The sequence below is a fragment of the Python bivittatus genome, unplaced genomic scaffold (assembly GCF_059951505.1).
Source record: "Python bivittatus isolate LINGU-HERP-01145 unplaced genomic scaffold, Pbiv_v1 ctg000320_np1212, whole genome shotgun sequence".
Taxonomy (NCBI): domain Eukaryota; kingdom Metazoa; phylum Chordata; class Lepidosauria; order Squamata; family Pythonidae; genus Python; species Python bivittatus.
The window spans coordinates 8,669,920-8,690,496 of NW_028277052.1; the positions used below are offsets into that span (position 1 = coordinate 8,669,920).

A 20,577-nucleotide genomic window follows, 5' to 3' on the forward strand; every position below is an offset into this window, starting at 1 on the left:
CACGCTCACAGTAATTCTCACATCTTCTCATTGTACACCAGTTGACCATCCTCTGCAATTCATGTGATTTACACAAAAATTAACCATTTCACCTTTGTCCTCTCTTTTGTTCCTTGCACAATTCATTCCCAGAATGAACCAAACCTTCTTTCCCAGCACTACCATTTTTTGTGGGTAGCTATCAAAACTGGGAAAAGTGCTCCTCAGCTTAATTTTGGCCATCAGGCTCCTGAGAATCCTAGCAGTAGTGCATGCACGCCAATGTATTACCTCCTCATCACGGAGCTAATTAAAGTCACAGTGCCCTGTTCTCAAGCATCCAGATTAAGTTGCGCCATGGTAAAACGTGCTATATGTGTCTGTGTGTGTGCAAGTTCACAAACTCCTGAACTTTTGACTCCATCCCAATTCTGCACATTGTTGAATTTTTTGTATGACAGATTGTGCTCTTCAGCTGGACAAGGGGTGGGGCATGGAGCAATGGATATGAAAAATTCCATCTGCAACCACTGGAAATTTTATTCAGCATCTAAGATACCAAAACACCAGGCTTTTGTCCAGAGCCCAAAGCATATTTTGGACATGTTTTTATAACACACACTCTAAGATTCTCAGAAGGCTGAATACTTTATGCTTTGTTCTGCGTTCAAGCCATACAAACGGTCTTCTTTGTTATCATCCTCGAACTGCAAAGCTAATGCTACATTTGCAATCTACCAAGAAGAGTTTTGTTTTCTGGGTCCTACCCTATCAGTGTCCTGATTGGGCACAATGACAGTTCACACAACAGAGTTTACCAGGGTTTGTTTAACCATAGCTGGATAAATTAACCACAATGGCTGAATTCATACAATATGCTAAGATATGCTATGCAAAAATAAGTCTGAGAACATTTCATGCAGAATAGGGTTGAGTGCAGTGTTATCCTGTATGTAAATACCTTGGTGATAAAACCTGTAGAGCAGGGTTCCTCAGCCTTGGCAACTTTAAGATGGGTGGACTTCAACTCCCAGAATTTCCCCAGCCTTGCTGGCTGGGGAATGCTGGAAATTGAAGTCCACCCGTCTTAAAGTTGCCAAGGTTGAGGAACCCTGTTGTAGAGCATCCGTGTGTCACTGTGGAGGATAGTCCACTAACCAACAGCATCTTCTATTTCAAGGGTTGGGAAGCAGACATCTTACTTAAATAAGAAGGGGGGAACAACTGAGTTGCCAGTTTACGTTTAGCAGCCTCTGGACTGCAACAACAGATTTTACCCTGGCGAGATGTATTTCTAGTTTGTACTAATTATTGTAATCATTACACATATAAATACTTTTGTATCGTTCCCTTTATTGCATTCATACTTTCTTGATTTTGGAAATAGCACGGGGCAGTCGAAACTTAGAGTCAAGCTTGACTGAATTTTAGAACGAAAACGGTGCTACGAATTAGCCCTCCATTTCATCTGTGGAATCGTATGCTACAGTAGCTTTCTTTTATTCATTATTTAAATTTTGAGGCCACATGACTCCATAATGACTCTGAGCAGCTTACAAATAAAAAATTAAAAAGAAAACAAAATATATCCAGAAAATATTCGGCATCTTCCAAAAGTGTTGGATTAAATCTTCTGTCATTCCCAACCTTCATGCCCTGATGCCTGGGGTTGATGGGAACTGTAATCCAGCACATTTGGAGGAATACATGTTGAGGATGATGGTATTAGAAGATATGACAAATGTATGTACTGGGTCTAAAGTGGGAACCGAAGCACTGGCTAGATGTTTTATAGTTGCAGTTAAAAAAGTTTGTTATCAGTTCTCACCAGGTCCAATGCACTAGTGCCAAGCTTTGAACCCAGCTTATCCCAATGCTGCATAGCTTTTGAAAGTGCAAACATTTCTCAAACAATTTGCAATTTGGGATAGATTTGTTGTAAGTTAAAAGGCTGGGGAAGAAACATGATTACAGGGTTAACTATTCCAGGATTTTAACATATCCTTTTCTCCTGTAGGGAATCTGCATCTGAAGTGGCAATAGGGTTAACGTATCTGCAGCAAAATCAAGAGGTAAGGTGGAGCGTGGTTTCCCCCATGGATACTGACCACCTCAACTTGCACATGAGGAAGAAGCCCAACGTTAAAACCCTCAGTGTAAGTAAACAAACGAATCATCTTGCACGTGGAAAGCTACAGCATTAGGGAGAAGCATTCAATCTTCTAAGCACGCTAAGAATGATTTCCCCCACCAGCCACGATAAGCTTTATCATGTGACTACGGCAAATGCATAAACTGAACCTTAAATTTATAAACAGGGCAGAAAGAACCAGCAATGCCAAGATACATGTTCATAAGAAATCTAGAAGGGGGCTGAGGTTGGGGGAGGAACAACAAAGGAGGCACAGGAAAGGGGGAAAAGATCCAGGGTTTTGCTAATATAAAATTAAGATATTTCCTATAGGCATAATTGGACACAAGTCATTTTCATAACGTACTGAAGTATCTGAGTTCTGTGTATTAGTGCATGAACTTATATTTATTCACTTTAGTAATGCCTCAGTTTTCAAGGAAAAGGTCATTTTTGTGACACCTTTGAACCATGGGATGACCCACATAATTTTCCGTAACTGCTGGTCATCATAACACAGAAGGATTCAGCTATAAGATTATAGAGAAATTGGGAGATTTGATTTTGCTCTGAGTAGCAACCAGTTTTTGGACATTTCAGCCTTCAGTCATGCAACTTTGCATTTCTCCCCATTCGTAAAATATGTCAGAACTCCTTCCCATATTTGTAGAGATAATACAATCTCCCTCTGTGTATATTGATTTGGAAAAGAAAGCCGAACAGCTACAATGACAACCACAAAAGCATCAAGTCTTTTCTTTTTCTTTTTCTTTTTCTTCTTGCAGGGAGACAACGCTAGCCTTTTGCTTTTTGATACATTCATTAGTGCAATTGAATCAATATCGGAGCCCGGCCTGTTTGAAGGGAAAGCTATTCAGCAACATTATCATGACTATTAGTCTTCATTATGGTAGGGCTGATGAAACCCAGATTTCCAGGGCTTATTTGCATGGGTCTTGGCAGGTGTTAAGCCCAGGTGCCCTCCTGGCATTCAGAGAAGATGCATACAGAAGACAATCCAACCTCCCAGCATAATTTGCATGAAAAGAAAAATATGGAGGCAGATAAAAAGGAAGGATAATGAGTCCCATCTGGGCTTGAGTCACATGACCTTTAGGCATGGGGCTGGCTGTTTATTTTTGGTCCACAAAGATATTTTCTGTTGCTTAGTTGCTGATGAGTCCATGGAAAGACAACTCATCACCTCCCCGCGGTCACCAATCTAGCCAGCATGGATTGATAGAAATGGACAATATTGGCCCATTTGTCTATTCTTAATTATCTGAAGAAGTTATTCTGCAGCTTTGCATAGTCTTCCTCTTCCTCTGTCTTTCTGTTTCAGGGCTTAACTGGGTTTGGTTATAAATCTGGGTTTACACATTGTGCAAGCCATGGTTGGTTTCAACCATGTTTTTGTTGAACCAACCATTACTAGCTTGTCTCAAACACTAAGCCATAAAACAATGTGAATTAACTCTTGAGGCTAAATTCATGCATAATACCAAGCTAATATCAAATAAATTATCTTATGGCTTAATGGTAGGTGTGGAAAGCACTATAAATATGTCCCCAGCCCGGTGTCCTTCAACCGTTAGGGTTATCTGAGCACAGGAGATTTGCAAGAAGGAGAAAGATGAATGTGAATATTCAGAGTAGGTGAAATTTGAAGCCAACTAAAAGTCACAGATATAATTCTAAATTGTGACTTTTGACTAAAAGTCAAAGACAGAATTCTCCAGTGTAGAGAATCCAAAAATTCTCTCACCTAGAAGCCTTACTCCTTAAGCTGAAGTCCCCACCCAAATACCCCTCTCAGTCCCACAGTCTGAATGTTCAGCGTCATACTCATCATTCTTCAGTTGCACACATATCACAAGTGAGTCAATTTGTTTTCTTTTAAACCAAGCAAAACAAAGAACAGATCGAAGTAGTGCTAGAAATTAAAAAAAAAAAAAAAACACTGACCAGAACTCAGACAATTCTCATTTTATCAGAGAGAAAGATGGGGAGAGAGAGACCAGGAGCTAATGTTGAATGCAAACATTATGTGAAGTTACCCAGGAGAGTTGGAACAGGAGCAGTCCAGGAGTTATAGCTTCCTTTGTTCTGTTAAAAGGGAAAAAGGAAACACACTAGGAAGCCAGGCTGTGGAGCACAGGAAGTCTCTTTTGGCCTGATAAAAAGAACAGAGGCAAGGTGGGTTCCGATGCAGTTATAAGTCAGTCAAACAAAAGCAGAGAAGAAAAACTTGTACCCAGGAGCAACCATGGAACGGAGAAGAAATACAAATTTACATGCAGCTGAAACTCCTGTTATGTCTACAAAGGAACAAACCAAAGTCTATTTTATTTATGAGTTAAAGCCAGATTGCATGTTATCCCAGCAAACAACAGTTCCTAAATTAGCTTACAGCACAAATAGGGAGCAGAGGGGAGAGACTCATTGGGTGTGCTTAGCCCTTTCTTGCCTGGTCATTTTCCACTCCAAGTACCTCCCTGCAAATCAAGCCTACTTCCGTTGCTACTGCCATTTCCAGTCTCAGAGCTAAGGTGGGGAAATAGGTGAAAAAGTGCAGATGGGGAAGATTCCCAAGGAAGAATGAGTTACTGCAATCTTTCCACTTACTTTGAGAAGGAAAGATTGCATGAACCATGGTTGTCTTCCAATAGGGACAACTCATGACTTGGGTTCATGTATCCCAGTCTTCCAAAATGTGGCTTTGGATTAGTTGATAAGTGAGCATATCACCAAGGTTGTAAACAATAGCTTATGGTTTACTGCCATGTGCACCTCAGCCAGTTGTAGCTTATTCAGTAAACTATGCTTAAACTAACCATGTCTCAATGTGATGTGTGAGCCGGGTCACTGAAAAACCTTAGAAATGGCTCCAAAGCCTAAAACTTTTATTGTATATGGTTGGCATCACCTGCAGCCCACAATCTGCTTCCACTACCCCCTGAACAGGAAGAGAGTCTAAACCAGGTCTGCCCTTTATGGAACACTCCAGGTATGTTTGACTACTTCTCCTATAATTCTGCAGTGATAAAGTTCAACATATCTGGAGGATATCAGGTTGAATAAGGCTGGTCCAAACTATATCCTATGATTCTGATTCTTATACCAGTAAGATAGAGCCATGGATTATACAGATGCCCCCTATTTGCAATAAATGTAAACATGTGTAACATATTTTCTGAAGTGCTTTTCAAGGAATTAAGGGGAAGTCTAGAAACCACCTAGAGGAAAGTTTAAATCCATGAAAATCAATAAATCAACCATTCCTTTGATTTTTCCTTCACAAGTAAAATGCGATTTATAATGCACTTGAAAATAGTTGATGGCAAAGTCATGCTGGCAGAAATGGGTATTTTCCAGCAATGACAAGATAAGTTTGTTGAGGACATGGTAAACTAGACACCCCTAAAGAAGTGGGGATGGCATTATGGTGGAGACTGGCAGCCAGATGGTGGATCCTGGCCAGTGAAATCTCTCCGGAGGGAGGAGAGATCGTGAGATCACCCACATATACTCTGCACAGCAGTTCCTCATGAATAGATTGGAGGAACCAAGGTTTTTGCAGTCAGCTTGTGAGTTGAGGGCTGGGAGTCAAGGGATTCCAACTAAGCTCACAGTTGTAATGTAGCCCAGATGGACATAAAGTTAATCTGAGCCTCATTTCTTAATCACTTTTGAAATGACCTTTTCACAGCTTTTCAAATATTAAAAACCTTTGAAATAGCCAATTTTACGCCATTTGCTGGGTGAGTTTCCTCCAATCCTTAGTGAAGGAAGTTTTAAGTACCAGTTTAAGGACTTAGGAAAAAAAAATAAGCAGCAAAAGAGTGATTAGAGTGTTGATTTTGGAAAGTTATAAATGGACTAAGGGTCCTGATGGATTTGAAATAAGATTTTGAAATTAATTGTAAGAATCCTTTCCATGGGAAACTTCTGTTGTTTTGAATTCTAAAAAAAAAAAAAAGTTAGGATAAGACTTTGAAGGTTAGCTATTAGAGGGAATCAGAAGCAACTAAAGATTACAATTAAAGGAGAAGAACACTTAAATTCAACTTGCTAACACAGAATGGAGCAAAATAACATTGGATGTATTGAAGGATATTTGTGAATAATGGACTCAGAAGTTAATTATAAGAATGTCTGCCATTATAGATAGACTGTGTGTAAACAATGTTATGGAAGAGAAACAAGTTCTATCAGACAAGACTGACATTAATTTCAATGTGGATTTAAAAATGTCAGGCTACAAGAATGTTATGGAAAAAGATGATGTACTGGATATACAAAAGAAACCAGCTGGTGTCTTAATAATTAAAAGGGATACACAAATAATAAACCAGAAGAGTGACTTGGATAACATTCCTATATTGGATTTACAAAAGAGACCTGTTAAAGTTTTGAAGGATTTTGTGAGAAGGAAACAAAAAAAAAATGAAAAGAAATCAAGGTCTAGGACATTATTTGAAGGGACTAAAGACCAAGATTGTTAAGAGTAAAGGGAAGGTTATTGGTGACTGGAAACCCTTTATGGACTTTTTGCATAAAACTGAAAAAAATGAACTCATGATTTAAGGTCTTGATGATTAGACAGGATAGATAATAGAAAGAAGAGAGTTATGCTATAACTTTAGACAGAGAGGTTAAAATATAATTGTACTTGTCACTGCCGTGAAGAATATTGGAAGAGGCATCTTCTTTTTTCTTTCTTTTCTATTTTTTCTCCACTTTTTCTTTTCTTGCACTTCTCTCTGATCTCTTTTTCTTTTCTTTGTCTTACTTTACATTAGTTTGTGTTAGTTTTTATATTCTTTTAAAAAATCTTTAATAAAATTATCTTAAAAAATAAAGGGAAGGCATATAAAGTTGGTTTACTTGATTCAGGTTAAAATAATCTGTTGCTATCTCTGGTAACCCTCAATGGACTTTTGCTGAACAACGAGGTTTTAAGGATTTGTTTATAGATAAGAGATGGGCTATGGGAAGAAGAGATCATTTGTTGCATTTTAAGAGAAGGTGATAAGTTACTAAAATTGTTTATACTTGTGATGAAGGGGGAACTCATTTCTTTATATATTTCTTTTGTTTTCCTTTGCTATATTCTTATATTTTCTTTCTTTTCTATTTTTCTTTCTTTTCTTCTTTTCTACACTTTCTATTTTTTCTTTTTTCTTTTTTATCTTTTAAATTGTAATTTTTAATAAAATTATTAAGTAAAAGATAGGTTTGTGGTTGTTCACTAGAAGAGATCTTCCATCTTTTGACTGGTATTTTCAGTTCTGTAATTTTATCACCATCAGCTTCAGAAAATTATCTTAGTGTAAGAAAAAACTGTATGCCAGTTTATCTCCATCAAGATAGAATGGCTGGGTATATCATGCTAATCTATAGCATAGGTTGCTTTGTCTTTGTTTAGCATATGGTGTGGGCCCAGTGACTGTTGTTTATTCAAGAAAACATGGTTAAAACAATGTTTGTTTGTTGGTTGGTTGGTTGATTGATTTATAGATGCTTCCTTTAAGAGTTCAGCCTTCTGGTTGAGCTCACCTTCTAGTGACTTCATGGTCAGTTCAGTTATCTTGGCCACAGAATGGAAATGGATTTGACACTGCCTTTTCAACTCCCCAGCCTAGCCTACCACTTTCCCAGCCAAGTATGAATCAGGCCTAACCTTGCTTAGTTTCCAAACCCAACAAGATATCCCCAGTTTTCTCCCTGTTGGAGCCTTGCAGGATCAAAGTATGTAGTGCAAGGGGAACTGCTTGTGCCATTGTCTACATTAATACCAGGTCCCTTATTTGCTTACTGATGCTTCTGCAGACATAAGCAGTACCATCCACATTTAAGAAAACCATATCACCAGGTTTGAAGGAATGACACGACTAGCAAAATTGCACAACAGCCACAAAAAGTGGGAAGAACCCAAAGCAGAAGAAATTGTAATGGAGCCCAACTGTCTGTTAGAGCTGAGAAGGAGGAGGGAATGGAAAGGGCCTGGCATCTAGCTGGCAGGATACAATGCTAAAAATGTAATTGATGGGATATAATGCACAGTTCCTTATCATATGAAAAGACTCCTTGAGGGAAGAGAAGTTGGTAACCACCATGTTCAACTACTAGTTCTCCTTATCAGCTGGCAAGCAGCCTTCTTGCTTCCTCTCTAACTTAAAGGCAAATGTGTCACAGTATGATTTATGCCTTTATTAAAATTCATACAGGAAGGTCACCATCTAGCAGGGTCCACAGCAAACCACAGTGATATCAAAATGACATGCATGTAGTGACATCGTCGGACAAATGCCATTACATACTTGCCTTCTGACATCTGATGCAAGTATACAAGCTGCCGCATTTGCACGGTGATGTTGTCACATATTTTTGGTCATCTGTGCCCCCCATGGACTTCTATGCTGCCATCCACTTAACACTGAAGGGAATCAGTGTCTTATAGTGGTTAAGGTGCTAGATTAAGACGGGGAGATGCAGGATCAAATCTACCATTCTCCACCAAAGTGACTGCCTTTCAGTCCAGTCTACTCACAGATGTGATATTAAAAGGAAGGCAGACCTACTTGTAAGTCAGAGATAGGATAGAAATCTAAGAAATGCAATACAGTATAAAAACAAAGCATGAAATTTATAAACAGAGTAAAATTCATTTTTATACTCCAAACCCAATATTTACTCAGAGATTTAAGGCTGATGAGACTGTGCTAACCTGCATATGGCTGAACATGGGGATCAGACCATTTCTTTCTGTTCCTCATAGTTTGGTGAGAAATGGGAGATCAAAAGATGACAGCTTGGGCCAAATCTGGTTTTAAGGAATAACTCCTGTTTTGTCCTCTTCTTTCTTTCTAACTCCCAATCCAGAAGCAAAGAAAGAGCTTTGCAATGGAATTAATGGGATTTGCTGGAAGGTGATATGTGAAATAGCAGTTGGCCCATAACCTCAAAATGGTCCTCCAGCCAATTTAGTTCCCCAGCAGCAGCAAAGATCCATGTTTTGTTTTTACAATAAAATTCAGCCAATCAATCAGTTTATTATAGCCTTGGACCAGTACAATAATAAAACTCAAGATTACTCCATCTTGCAGTTTCTCAAACCCTGCCCTTTTTCTCAAACATTATATTTCACATAAGAGGAAACACTGATGTATTTGTGGTGGTGGCAGTAGGAAATAAAACTAAAGTTTTTGTATTCTGCTAAACCACAGTTTCTTTAACTATGATTTACTGAAATTTATTCAAACCTCAATTGGCAAAGTTCATATGATTTGCTAAGTCATAAAACATGGTTTTTGAACCACAATGGGTGGGTTCATGAATTAGTGGGACATGTGAATCCAGACAATTTTTCTTTGTTAATTTCTACCAAAGTTCAAAATTCATATGTTTAGATGTTACTCTATGATCATATGTTACTTTACATAGGGAAGTAACACTAAGGCATCCCTATCAACTGGATTTTTTTTCACTAATTTGCACATTTTGATGATGTAAAATTAACCAAATACGTTAATATATACAAAATACTGTAAATGCCAAGCAAATACTAGAAGCTCTATTTCATCAATCATTCATAGGTAGGTAGACACATCAAAATAATTAACAAATCTGATCCATCCATATTTGGTTTCAGATTGTTTGGAAGATAACTGCATCATGATTTCAACCTTATCGCTTCATTAGATCCAGGAACCTGCATTTTAGAAATTCCAGTTAGATAGCCATTACATTCCTAGATCTACATAACAGTACACAAAGTTTGCATGTTCACTTGGAAATAGTTCTATTAAAATCACTGAGTTTACTGCTGAAAAATCTGGTTTATTCGAGTCTGGTTGGGATCTTGTAGTGAATCAGCTGCTCCTTCAGTGCAAATTCCTTCTTTTTCAAAAATACTTTCACTGGTGAAGCTCTTTTGAGAATGCAACTGTTTCAAACACATCAACTCACAAATAACTCCAAAATAGTTCCTGAATAGATAGCATGCTTAAATTCCTAGCCCATGAATTTGAAATAAGCAACGGCCCACTTTAAAGGCTTCTAATCACAAGAAAATATATATAGAATTACCTTTTTGGTAACTTTTAAAGAATGTTCAAACATTTACTCAGAACAACAGGACCAATGCATAAAAATGCAAAATTTAGACCTTAGTGTCTTAACACAGTTGGGAAACAATGGTGTCCTGTGATGCTTCTGGTTTATCCGAGTAACTCCATATGGAAGCTACAGTGTGATAGGTAACACTTTGACCCAAAACAGATGCCAAGAAATGGAATCAACGTCCAGACAACATACTTTCTCCAAGAGCTGTATACCTCTAGTAGTAGATTTTATGACCAAAGTTTAATCAACTTAGAGCAAAATGCTGGTGTTTAGAAACAGGGAAACACTAAAGGGTCATGACGACACAGATACATTCATCACTTCAAGTATGTCCTTCAGGTGGCTTGCACCATGTATGGTGAATTCTTCTCATAGGGGCTTTTGCCACTTCTTTCAATGAAAGGAGCACTTTGGGATGTGTTGCAACACATGGAGAAGCTCCTGCAGTTGTGGTTGACCTCCATAACCACATAGGAAGATTCATCGTTACAAGCAGTTGCTTTAAAGCAAGTCCCCCTTCTTCCCATGAGTGTGAGTCTATGCCCTGAGGGCAAGGGGAGAACTGGGTGTTTTTCAGTTATGTTGCTAATTGCAGAGATATAATAAAACTATATTGCTGTAGTCTGCAACCAAGCAAGTTGCAGAGCTCATTGTGGTTATTTTTGTTGCAATCTGACCACTAGTTAGTTTCTCTAGACAATCTGGATCTGCAGGTTGATAGTTATAATAGCAATACTAGTTATATTTTGTGTCATTATGTTGTGCATAATGCACATTTTGACTCTTGCTCTCTTTTCATCTCCTGCAGAAGAACAGCAAGCACAGTAATAACTGACCTTGTAAACTTCTCTGCTAATGTTCATGCTGAACATCTAAGTCACCCCAATAAATGGAAGAGGAAGAATGGACGAGGAATAGCTATACGAAGCTAGCTACTTTTTACCATTGTACCAGATCAGACTGTTTCTCCATTTAGCCTACTAGATTCCTTCTCTGACAGAAAGGAGCTCCATGTCTTAGGCACAAAGAGTGCTTACCCATCACCTTCTAAATTAGAGATGGATCTTTATATCTTCTGCTTCTTCTGCCAATGAATTCCTAGCCATGCATGCTGGCCAGGGAATTCTGGGAGTTGAAGTCCATACATCTTAAAGTTGGCAAGATTGAGAAACACTGCTCCAGTGGCTGATAGATGACAAGCTCTTGCAAGTTTCAAGCAGTGTGAAACTAAATCATTTAACATTCTGGACTTAGTAAACTTTCTGGGAAGATGAGTAGGTATGTTATTTTATGTGCGAACTACACATTTCTCTTCTCTTGGAAACAATTTCTACCTTCCTGATAGAGCAGATGTTTCCAACCTGGTACTATCCAGATGTTCTAGATAATCCCTTTTAAAGAATAAACTAGACAAGGAGAACTATTTGCCAATCCTGATAAAACAATATATCAGAGAGAGAATATGGAGCCAATTAATTAGTGGCCCATGGATTGAACAGGAGAGGGGCCTTCAAAAGAACATGTTCTGTGCCACTGAGTTATAGCACTCACAAGGGTATTCAAGACCCCAAGAGTTTGTACTTGTTTTACCTTAATTGTGTTAATGCACATTTGCCTACTACCCTTAAAACACAATTATTGCATTCATAGAACACATGAAACTATGGTTTGCTGAGCCATGGTCTGCCAAATAAACTACAAGTGAATGAAATCATACCACAAACTGTGTATGATTAAATGTGAGGGTTACCTTGGAAGGCGGGGTGGTGGTGGTGGTAGTGTAAGAGATGCTGCCTAGGGAATGATCAGATAAAAGAGAAAGGAGTCCACAATAGAGTAACAGCCAGAAAAAGAAACTTAAGAAGGACCTGACCTAACTACTCAGGCAGTAAATAGGGAGGAGTAGAATTAGCTTATCTAGTTGTGTTTCCTGTCTGGTTTACCTGGGAGGGCTGACACTATACCATCAACCATAGTTTACAAACCATACTGGCTGGGCTAACACAACATGCTAAGCCATAAACAAGTGGACCATATTTTGTTTTAATAACTTGTATGAAGCTAGATACTCAGTGGATCATATTCTAGAACAACAACAACAACACACCATAAAAGAGTGAATTGTTCTACTTGTTAGAGAAAGAGAGACACTTGGAAAGGCCATATGCATTATTTATACGTTTTAAATTCCAGCAACAGATGCATTCCTGCAGCATAGAGAGCCGAAACTGAAATTGGACAAATATTCAAGCAGAAAATACTTTTCAATGGTCCCTGGCCTGTCCTTAAGATGATCTTCCATCCGTTATATTGTGGCAAACCAAATTTGCAAAAAAGGAGGAGCTGCAGCTGCACAAAAATGCCTGTTACCGTTAGGACTTTGCCAGGTGTCCCTCGCCTGCCAGAGGCCAGGAACTTAAATCATATTTCTCTTGCCCATTTCCTGACACTTTTTAATCAGCCAACCCAGAAGCTCTGAAGTTTTACCCTTAATGATCAAAGTCATGTCTCATCTCCACCAAGGATTGCATAGGGTTTTGGAGCAGTGCAATCTGATTCCTATTTACTCAGAAATTGCTGGCTGGCTGTATCACCATCAGCAATACTACAGGTCCTCCTTCCCCAAGATCTGTTTCTGTGAGTCCCTGACTTATTTGCTGCCATGCTAAGTGGTTGTTGCAGGCAGCAAGTGCATTGGGTGCTCCAGGCATCATGCTGTATAATCTTCAACACATCAGAAAAAGTAGAGAAAAGTCAGTAAAGTCTTCAGTGGTTTTCCTTCTCAGACAAAACAAAACACAGAGTGTCCTGAGAAAAAAAATTCAGCTTACTTCTAGGTGAAATAGATGGCCAAAAAGGAATTTAAGTGTACCCATGCAACAAGCCTTGATTAGAAAAATGAGTCATTTAGGGACACGTGCAGCCCCCAGGCTCCTTTTATTTATGGCTGCTGAAAGCTAAAAACAGCATTTTCTGCCTTTTTTGAGGTAGGGAACCCATGAAAATGGTTCCATAAGCCCTACCATAGCTTATCACAGCCTCCAAAACCTTCCCGTTGGCTTATTCATACCCATTGGCTAGTTTGGCTCAACACATTTAACCACATCAGCTAAGGGCTTAGCAGCTTCATTTGTACAACATGCTAAGCCAAGTTAGCATTTATGTTGGAGAAACCCAGTCGGTTTTCTTAGTTCAGTGTGTTGGTCAAAGCCAAAAACTGGGTTAATTCCATATCCAGTTAGGTTTGGTGGGATGGTGTGCTCAGTTGACAGAAGCAGGATGCTGGGTTTAGATCTGTGCAAAGCCGGAGTGATCCATCTCATCAATGAAGCAAAACCTTGAAGGCAAGATTGTCCACCTTAAGGAATATTAAGGTGGTATCTGACCCACCTTCACGGGTTGCTTCATTTGCAGGCAAGTGCTTCTTTAAATGCTCTGCAGAGATGCAGAAGACCCCTGAAGGTCCCGAGAAAAGCCCAAAGTGACTCAGCTGCCCTGATCTAGTGCTCCTTGTTTTGTGGCTCTGCTTCAGTGGGGTCATTTGACCAAATCCTAATAGGTTCTGCATTTTACACTGCCAGTTTAGACATTAGGGCATTTAGTTACCAGTTTCAAGATCTACATGCAACTGAATGCAAGGGGAGGAGACTCCTCTTACAAACCCACCTCCCCACTTACTCATTTTTGGTGCCTTTTGTTTTTCCTTCTAGAGGTGGGACCTCCTGAAAGATCTTCTCAACTGACCATTTCCTTTAATACAGCTTCTGACTCTCCTTCTCCCAGAGGTCTGGCCCTGGACTGGGTTTTTTTTCCATTGGGTGGGGAAAAAACCTAAGGTCTTCCCAATGCTCCCAGTTCTCCTTGCCACTGGCAAAGCTGGCTGGAGCAGTTGGAGCTACTGCTAGAGCCCCCCATTTGTCTGCTTCTGAGCTGGAATTCCAAGGGCAAATTGGAGGTGCCCCTTCCTCTCTACCACCAGCAGCACTGGTGCTGTGCATTTTGGCCCACTCTCCCGCTTTTAATCCAGAGGAAGGCAGCCACGCCAACCTTTAATCTGGAGGACAGTTTCATTGCATGGAAAGAAAGCTGAGAGACCAGATGGCTGGGCCTGGAATCCAGGAGGCTGAAGAGGGAACTGGGCTCTTCTCCAGGAGATGTGGTTAGGAGACAAAATAGCCCCAGTCTTGCCGCAGCTCCCGGAATGCCAGGTCATCAGATCCTTGCTGATCCTCGCCACTCGCTTCCTCTTCCTGCCCATCCCTTTGGGGGTGCAAGGTTGCACTTGTTACTCACAAAAGCCAAATTGGCAGTCTGCCCCCCTCCCACTGACCAGTTGTGGACTGGAGGAGGGCAGAAGAAGACGAGGAAGGCCAAGCCGTAAAGCCTTCTCCTCCTCTTCCTCCCTTAATTCAAGCATCCTCCTAGGCTAAAACACACCTGGTGCATCTCCTCAGAGGCCTTTTGACAGGGTTGCTGAAAAGTGGGGTGGGGGTGGGGGGCAGGAAGAAAGAACCATTGGCTTCTCTGCAACTTTTTTTTTTTTTTTAATTAAATGCATTGCAGCGGCCGGTTCTCAAGAGAGGCTCTGCCGCAAAGAAGTTAAGCCACAATTTCGGCCTAGTGTTGCACGAATCCTCCCGGGGCGCTGCAAAGCCAAGCCCGCGGAGAACTGAGAAAACCTGCCTTCCTTGTCAAACCTTAGGTACGCGGGCCGGGGGAATACGGTCCGCGGCGCTGCAGGATTTCCATTAGCAGAGGATCGCAGTCTAGGAATTGGAAGCCCGCTGCATTGGAGAAAAACAATAAAAACCTTTCGGCTGATGCGGTCTTCCGTGCTACAAGAAAGCAATTGCCGGACCTGGGCTTTATAACTTCCCTCCAACGTTGGCTTCCTTTTCCTTGTCATATTTCCCAAGAAATACGCTTTGCCATTAAAAAAAAAAAAAGCCGAAAGAAACGTCAGGAAGAACAAAATCGCTTACTGACAGCCTAAGGAAAGAAAAGTTCTTACAAGCATCTCCCTAAAAGCCGGGAAAGGGGGGGGGGGTAAATTGATTCCCCCCCCCCCCACCGCACCCTTTTCCGCCGCTCTTGCCCCGTCTTTGAGTCCCCTTGCCGCAGCGCTACTCCGAACTCCGCCCAGCCTCTGGGCTCCGTCGCAAAGTCCCCTCGGCCCCCAGAACAGCCCTGTCCGCTCCGCTGACAACTCCGTCAGGTTCTCTTTCCCCCTCGAAAGGACCGTCCAGATCTGCCCCTTCCAGAGGTTTGGGGGGGGGGGTGGAAAGGCACGCACGAGCCGTAGAATGGCTGCGAAGGCGAACTGCCGAGCCGACGGGAAGGCCGGACTGGGCTCGGCTGGGCTGGGCTGGCCGGAGGCGAGGCTAGCACTGGGGCGAAAGGCGCAGCGCTGCGCTCCGCTCCGCTCCGCTCCGCCAACAACTGCGCTCCCCCCGCCCCCCCCGCTTTCCTTCTTTTCCAGCGGTTATTGTTGCAAACTTGCAAAGCGGGTTTTCCGCAGCGGCGAAAGTGTGGAAGGCAGAGAACTGGAAGAGGGGGGGGGGGAATTAAAAGGAAAATCCGCTCCATCAGGACTTGAGTTAACGGAAGCCAGCAACCTCGCCAAAATAATATCATACCGCCCCCCCCCCTTTCTCCGGCGCCCGAGGCTCCTCTTCTTCTCTCCCGCTCTCAGTCCCTGGCTCGAGTTCTGCCGCCTCCCCGCCTCCTCTTACCTTGATAGTCCCGTCCATTGAGGTCGATCTCCAGCCGGGGGTCCCCAGAATCCCCACATTGACCCGGTTTCCGCGTGGCACCCCAAAGACGCCCCTTCCCGAGAGCCCCAAACTCGGGTCCTCGCTCCCGCGACTCGTCTTGCCTCGCGTTGCTCGCCGCGCGCTCCCGACGTCGACTCCCCCCGCCGCCGCCGCCGGGCGCGCGCCCCCGCCCTTCTCCAAGCTCTTTCGGGGACTCCCGCGCTCAGCTCCAACGCGCCTCCGGACGCTCCGCTCTCCGATTCCCCTCGCGCTCGCCGCAAAACGAAAGGGCGACAGTAACCGGATGAAACTTTTCTTTCCCCTCCCCCTGCTAATTTTGGGAAGTGAAGTCACTGAGTGAGGAGGAAAACTCTGTCCGCCCGCCGCGCCTGCCTTCGCGATCCAAAGAGGACTGGATGCGCCTAACAGCCAAGCCTGGCGAGGTCTCTGCTCCCGGGAGATAAACAGGACAGAATAACTTTCGAGGAGGCGGGCCGTCCGGACCGTTCCGGCTTCTGCGGACCAGTTGGGGAGGCAGAAGAATGGCTACTTTTGTTCTCCATCGGGTGGCATTAGATAGATAGATAGATAGATAGATAGATAGATAGATAGATAGATAGATAGATAGATAGATAGATAGATAGAGGGAGCTGATCAACTCTCAGGGTCTATGGTACCCCCGCACAGGCGTTCCGCAGCCCACTTTTAATCGCCTTGACGCGGAAGTACGTCCCATCCTGTTCGATAGGACCTGTTCCCTGGTCAAGCCCTGGAGGCCGGCTGGAGAGATTACATTTCCGTTTTGTTTCCCGCACATTTGGGGGGCGGGGGGGGGGGCGTAGGGTTGCTCATCCTTTGTTGTTGTTGTTGTTTTGTCCGGGGTTAGAGTAAATTTTGGAGACGGGATGAGAGGCTTAGCTATCTGTAATTCAGTCCAGATTTCTGTATTTCGGGGGCGGGGGGAAATATTCGGCGTGTCAACTCTTAGAATCCCCCCCACTTAAAATAAATCCATCGCCAATAAATAGCCTGAAGTTGTAATAGGAGGATCGCGGTTATTTATGTTAGACTATTCCCCCTTCTCCCTCCTCCCGCCCCCAATGGGATTTATACATATTGCCAGAGTGGCTGTAAAAGCCACGGGAGCGTGTTTAAGTAGGATTTCCTTCCTTCCCTCCTTCCCTCTTGACTCCTGACGACTGCCTCGACTGGTCCCTGCAGTTTTCTTGGCAACCCTTTTGGAAGCGGTTTGCCCTTGCCTGTTTCTTCCTAGGACTTCTTCACCGGTTGACTTCGTGCCTAAGGCAGAACTAGAACTCATGGTCTTCTGGCTTCTAATCCAGTGCCTTGACCGCTATACCAGCTGTCTATCTATTTAAGGCAACGGCTTGCTTTTTTTTTTTTTTTTAATGGTTTTGTAAACTTCGCAGTGGATTGTCCTGATAATGCCTGGTTTGGTCACGTGTCCTGTGCGCGTGGCTCTCCAACTGCAATTTTTTATACGGTAGATCTGGAAGCAAGTCCCATTAAATTCAATCAGACCTGTTCAGAGCATCTCTTTCTTTTCAAATGTTGCTCTAGGGCAGAATTTCAGCCCTTGGAGTTCTTCGCAGGAGTGAAGCGTTCCCTTTGTTTCTGCACCTGATTTTTTTAGCTTTATCTCTAGGTATGAGGACTTCGAACAAGGCGGATCGCGCTGGGAGGCCCTGATGCTGCGGGACTCAGAGACTTGCGCGGTGCCACCCAGAGCATGCTTCCTCGGAAGTAAATGAATTTGAGTTCTGTGAATCTCCACCGAGGATCTTGCCCTGGAGTTTGCACGGGACGCCGTCCGCTGCCCTGAGTCTGGCACCTGAGGCCGTTTTAAAGCGCAGTCATCCATCATGTAAAGAGAAAGCAACGTTTGTTGTTGCTACTCTTATCCATGTCAGTTTCCTAGAATTCGGAGGGATCGTGAACACGAAATAAATACCAGATCGCCGATTGTTGAGGGCTAAAAGCGAGTAACGGAATGGATCCCTCCTTCCTAGATTTCGTCTTGAATTCAGCATCCCACTTAGCTCGGAGACTCGGGGCGGGCAGGGAGCTAAAATATAGGGCAGAAGGGAAGCGAGATTCGAGACCAGCGAAGCGTACGTCGCGCTTTCTGCGCCGTTTGCTCGGAAGTAAGGCACAGCACCCTGCGTTGGGGCTGCTGTCGCTCCGGCTGGCGGCGGCATCATCCCCTGCCACAAAGAAGAGCGACTTAACCCCCCCCCCTTTAATTCGCGTCTGTCCCCTCCCGAAGATCCCACGGCGGCGAGGACCAGTGGCTTTTTTCTCGGTTCGCGTGAATATCCTGGCGCAGATTCGTCTGCAGAATGACCCCCGCCCTCAAAAAAAGCAGCGACTTCTCGAACCGAAGTGAGACGATTATGATCATCATGATTAAGATTATCACCTTCCTCCTCCTCTTCTTCACCATCTTGGGGGAAACAGATCTAAGTGAGTTTCCCAAACTATTTCAACAGATCCGCTTCATTCGCTCCGCATCCTGCTTAGGTTCCTGCAACAGGTCGGCGACTCTTGTGCTTCCAAGGAGTGGGGAGGGGGTGTGCGTCCAAAAACGTGGGTTAGAAAATCGAAGAGGACCTCCCCCGCTCCCCCCCCCATTTTGGGAGCCTGTTGGGCTTTCCTTACATCTCCCCCCTACCCCTCCCGAAGACGGTTACCTTCTTTCGCGTCCACTCTTTTTTCCCCCTCCTTTCCTGCTCAGGATTTTTAATCCAACGAGGCAGCGAGAGATGGTGGGAGCCTGCGGGGGTGTGCGGGGACCCCGAGAGAACCCCAAGTTCCCTTCCACCTCCCCGCCTCCAAAATAGATGCGCGGCGGCATCCGCTGCGCCGAAGGAGAGGTGCGGGCTTAGGTCGACGTTCGCTTTCCTCCTGAGGAGGGTTAGGATGGAGGAGAGCGGCCTCCCCCCACCCCCCCGTCCCTCCCCTCGGCTCCCCCCTCTTCCGAATTAGCCCTCCATCCATTCCATTCCACTCCACTCCACTCCCCCTTTTCCTAGTTCAGACGTAGCAGACTCTGAACGTGGCCAGGTCTTCCAGGGCCGGGATTCCTGCTTGTCAGCCATTCAGCCCGCCTCGGCCGGATAGGAGGGGGAATGCAAGACAGGCCCGCCCTCCCCTCCCCACCCCAATCCCGTCTACTTTTACAATCCAGGCGTGGGTCTGCAGAAGTGTCCCCTGAGATCCGCACACATCTGGATGCTGTAGCGGGGTCAGGTCCCTGCTGCCTGGGGCCACTGGCACTGGCGTTCAATTAAAAGACGTCGAGCTTAACTCTTCCCTTGCCGCCGCCGCCCTGGTTTTGAGCGACTCCCCGCCCCGAGGACGCCTTTGCATTACACCGCCCGGGGAACCCGCCAGCCCTAGCCTCTCTTCTTTCACCCGGATCCCGAAAGGGAATATCTGTATTTGGAGGCGGCGGCGGGAAGAGAAGAAACAGTAAAGAAAAAAGAAGCCACACGTTTTCTACACTCCCCCGCCCTCCGTGGCTCGTCCAATATTCGCAGCCAGGCCCTTTAGAGATTAACGTGGATTTCGGGCGGGGGGCGGGTTACTTACAAGGCAGGGGTGCCCCGGACGGCAGTCCCGGCAGTCAGTTTCTAAAAGGCCTCATCGAGGCTCCTATTTTAATCGGATCCCAGAGAAAAGCAATGGAATCTCAAAACTCCCGGCTCCCTCCAAGAGCCCCAAGACGTGAAGTTTGACCTTCGGGCGACCTAAGGGTGGAAATCGGGGGCGAATTCCAAAACCTGAAATTGAGGAAAGTGGCTTTAAAAAGAACGGGGGGGGGGCGACATTGGGAAGAGGAAGGAAGGAAGGAAGGAAGGAAGGAAGGAAGGAAGGAAGGAAGGAAGGAAGGGATTGCTATTAATGAACACTCTCCCTCTCCACTTCCACGATCTTGGCTCGGGGCTCCCTCTGCCTGAACTGATTTCCACGTGGAATCCTGTTCTCTTAAAAGGCCAGTGGGGACAAGGCGTGGAAGAGCGCTCGAAACCCAAGTCCTTCTCCTCCCCCTCTCCCCATCAGCGCGAAAAATTTTGATTTGAGATGCCACAGGAAAGGGAGGAATCATCGGCTTTGGAACGCAGCCTACAAAGGGACCCATTCCCCTGGCTGGCGGTGGGACGCCTGCAAGGGGCTCTTTCATAAAAATCGGGGAAGAGTTCTCAGCAGGAGCGCCCGGCGCGGGTCCTCGCCTTGCATCTGCCCGGCGCCCGGCGTCCCTTTCCTCCTCCGCTCCCTGCGCTGGGGCTGAAATCAACGGCGCTCACGCCCCAGCAAAGAGGACAGGAGGGGAGCCACCGGGCCGTTACAGCCCCGCCCAAAGCTGAACAATGCCAGCGGGTTATTTGGGCAGCCTCCTAAGAACTAACCCAACAGGACCGATTAAACAGGGCGATCCGATGACCTGTAGAAAGGACCAAGCCGTCTGTCCTGGGGGGCGGGCAGGGGACAGCATCGTGGCAAAGCCAGGTTCTGGAATATCAGGCAAGGCTTGCCAGGGCCAGGGGGTGGGAAAGTATAGGGTTT

The 20,577-nt window shown here is 44.4% G+C and overlaps 1 protein-coding gene across 2 annotated transcripts in view; it reads right to left on the reverse strand.

The window, feature by feature from the left end:
* The window catches only part of FLI1 (Fli-1 proto-oncogene, ETS transcription factor), a 74,451-nt gene extending 55,631 nt beyond the window's left edge, over positions 1-18,820 (reverse strand). The window contains exon 1 of one of the 2 annotated variants that reach the window (XM_088139052.1): positions 18,702-18,820. Coding sequence is in view for 1 of the 2 variants with exons in the window: in XM_088139051.1 (XP_087995177.1) it covers positions 15,970-15,987 (18 nt within the window). In the remaining variant the exon portion in view is untranslated. Of the gene's footprint in view, positions 1-15,969; positions 16,724-18,701 lie in introns of those variants that run through there. The other variant, XM_088139051.1, reaches the window with a different exon arrangement.
* Positions 18,821-20,577: the final 1,757 nt, after the last annotated feature.